General features: G+C 53.7%; 1 protein-coding gene across 1 annotated transcript; it reads left to right on the top strand.

The window, feature by feature from the left end:
* Positions 1-383: 383 nt before the first annotated feature.
* Ly6e (lymphocyte antigen 6 family member E) lies at positions 384-1,883 on the top strand. The gene is made up of 3 exons (XM_010639239.2): positions 384-547; positions 872-991; positions 1,133-1,883. Exons 1-3 carry the CDS (start codon positions 478-480, stop codon positions 1,351-1,353), a joined length of 411 nt encoding a protein of 136 aa, XP_010637541.1. The 5' UTR covers positions 384-477; the 3' UTR covers positions 1,354-1,883.
* The last annotated feature ends 1,507 nt before the right edge of the window (positions 1,884-3,390 follow it).

Genomic DNA, 3,390 nt, shown 5'->3' on the forward strand with positions numbered 1-3,390 from the left:
GAAGAGTGTTATTGAGGGCACCCCTGTGGAAACACAGGAAAAAGAAAGAATAGACCCCCATTCCCTTATCCAGTGGGAACAACCTAGGGCCCCATTCCCCACTGTGGCCCCCAGGTCTCTACCTCAGGAGTGGCCTGGACTGTAGGCACCCAACTAGCCAATATTATTTCTGATCACCATTCCTCTACCTCAGGACCACCAATGGGCCTACTCCCAGGGCTTCTGTTTCTGTTGGATTCTGAAAGTGCTATTCCCAGATTTGGGGGTGGGGGTTTGTAACTAGCTGGATACTGGCAGGTCCCTGTACAGAATGGGGGCAAATGACCCCTGGGAAGAGAGAGGTGTGCCTAGTCACCTGGCATTGTCTGAGCTCTGAGCTGGGACAATAGCCATGGGTGGGCACCCTGGCCCTCTAACAGTTGCATCTCTCACAGCCACAGTGGGACCAGCTTCTTTTGCTTTGTAAGCCCTCCACAGATGTTTGTTCCCTCAAGCATGAAGGTCTTCCTATCAGCACTGCTAGCCACCCTCCTGTGTGTGGAGCAAGGTATGGTGCCTGGGCCCCTGGACTTCTTCATAGGCCAAGCCCTCCTGGATCCCCTCCTGCCTCTGCCCTAAACAGAAACCAAAACCCCTTCTAGGCCAGCTTCCATAGGACTTTCTGGGTACTCCTGGCCCCTCTAGAAATCTCAGTGCTGCCTTGGCCATACTGTTGTCACCCTGTATTTGAGTTTGGGAGGGCCACGGTCTGGTGTCACCAATAAATGTTCATAAGCAATTGGGTGTTGAGGGCCAGAGCCAGGAGGGCACACTGGAAGGCCTCCCCCTGGGTGAGAGAGGCATAGCCTGCAGCATTTCCCTCCTTCTGCAGCCCACTCCCTGATGTGCTTTTCCTGCACTGAACAGAAGAGCAATTTCTACTGCCTGAAGCCAACCATGTGCTCAGACTCTGACAACTACTGTGTGACCTTCTCTGCCTCCGGTGGCATTGGTAAGTGCTAGTAAGGAGTGGCCAGGCCTCAGTGCCACTGTCCCCATCTGGCCATTCCCTCAGCTTGAGGCCAGGGCTCTAGGAGCTGTTCCTATCACCTGTGGTCAGTCTGTCCCCTCAACAGCCTCTTTTTCCACGCAGGGAAACTTGTGGACTTCGGATACTCTCTGAGCAAGGGCTGCTCCCCTACCTGCCCTGGCCCAAGCATTAACCTCGGCGTGGTAAATGTGGACACCAGATGCTGCCAGAGCTTCCTATGCAACTTCAGCGCTGCTGGAGGTGGGCCTCAGGCTAATACCCTGCTGCTGGGCCTTGGGCTTCTGCTCAGTCTACTGTCGGCTTTGCTGCGACTGGGCCCCTGAACTCCTTTACCCAGTGTCCCATGCTCCCTCAGCTCAGGAAGAAAAGCCCAGCCCCTTCCAGACTCCAGGAGGCTGTTAGAGCATCCAGTTCCTCCTGATTCCTACTCATCCCCTGGGCCCCAGGGCCCAGCCCACCCCTGCACTCACACCACCCTTTCCCCAGGGCCAGCCACCTCACTTCTTAGCCTAGTCATGTCCCTCTGAAGCCTTAGGATCTTAGCGACATGACTTAGTCTTGTAGATGCACAGGAGGAACACCAAAACCCGAGGTCCTTTTGGCAGGCTGTTGAAGGACATTTTGGGGACAACAGGAACAAGGGTCAGGCCCAGTGGTCACACCCCAGAAAGCCCCTTATCCTGGAATTTCTACACACACAATGTACTAACTTTAGGGGTAATCTTTGAGGGAACTATCAGTGCCCTCAGCTCCAGGCACCCACCCCAGATTCTGCTGAGCCCGCCTGCCCCACCCCCACATGGGCGCCCTCCCATTGCTTTTGGTGCCTCAAATAAATGGTTTCTACCCCTTGCTCTGCATTGCTGTCCTTGTGCCCCTGCCCTTTGTTAAAGGCCCCTCCCAGCAGGACGTATGTTGGGGAAGGAGAAGCAGAGATCCTCAGGTTCAGAAGGGCCTGGGTATCCTCCCTGGTACAGCCCCAAACTAAGGCCCACTGGGGCGGTGGGGGAGGATAAGAGCCCCTTAAGTCCATAGCCAGCTGCTTAAGAGGTCTAAAAGGGAGCCTCAACCAAGGGACTTAAAACAAGGTCAAGGAAGAAGGTCATGGTCCCCAGTTTGGGGATGTGGGAGCCAATGGTGCTTCAGCTAGCCTGGGTTTGAGGAAGGCACTGTCTCAGGTGCAGCTGTCCCAAGGCCTGTGGGAAGAGCAGGCCAGGCCGGACACAGTGCCTCTTCGCCAGATCCATGTCATCCCAGGAACTGAAGTGGCTTGCATATGACCACTTGCCCTTTGCAGATTAAACGTGGTCTGAGCTCACAGGAAACGTGGCCCACAGTTGTGCCCAGCCCATGGAGTTCTTGGCAATGGGCTGGTCAGGAGGAGGGAGCAGGAACATGCAGGAAGCTTCTCCTTGAGCCTGGATGCCCTTTGCAGATAGGTGTTTTGTAGACACTCCCCAGGTCTCAGGTTGGTGAAGACATAATGGGTAGGATCTGCTCCAGAACTCTGTTCTGGCTGTTCCTTGGTGTCAGATGAGGAGCCTGCAGTGAGATGGGACCTGCCTGTGGCTGTGATCATGATCCTTTTCCCCACTCCATCTAAAACTGTGCCACATGGCCAGAGCAACAACCACTCAGGACAGTAGGCATGGAACACATAAGTGCATTAAAAAAAAGAGGAAATATCACCAAACACCTCACCACAAACACAAATAGAACACCTCAGCCTACAGCCCAGGAAACCCCTCCCTCTTGAGTCAGATGACCCAGTAACATCACAGACACCTTTAAAAACAGCCTGAAATGTGTAAAACAAGCAGGTGATTGAACCTCTGGGCAGCTGTCTGGCTGCCTGCAACTCATTGCTCCAGAGTGGGCTTTTCACCCATGCTTCCACCTCTGCTGCCATTGTCACACATCCCCTTAGCATTCTGCCTTAGGATGTATCTGATTTTAAGCTCCTGTCTCTGTCTCCAGGTGGCAAATGGGGTCTGGGTCTTAAGAACACCACACTGCAGAGGAATGGTGGTCTTCGTCAAGGCTCAGGGTGGGCACCTGAACCCTGCAATCTTAAGTGTCCAGCAGAGCAGGGCAAGACTAGGATTGACTCCTAAAAGCATTAGGAAATGAGGCAACCTCACAGACAGGCAGAGGTGTCTGCCCAGGGCAGCTCTGAGAGACCATTGCCCAGTTCCAGTTCAGCAAGCCCTGGGGAAGCTGGAAATTGTGGCTGAAAAAAAAAAAAAAATACAGTTCCTGGGGTGTTAAATAAAAAGCAAGAGGAGGGTCGGGATTTAGCTCAGTGGTTCTGCTGCCTGTCTTGCAAGTGCAAGGTCCTGAGTTCAATCCAGGTACCAAAA

The sequence above is a fragment of the Fukomys damarensis genome, unplaced genomic scaffold, assembly GCF_012274545.1.
Source record: "Fukomys damarensis isolate Sample0158 unplaced genomic scaffold, DMR_v1.0_HiC HiC_scaffold_5, whole genome shotgun sequence".
NCBI lineage: Eukaryota > Metazoa > Chordata > Mammalia > Rodentia > Bathyergidae > Fukomys > Fukomys damarensis.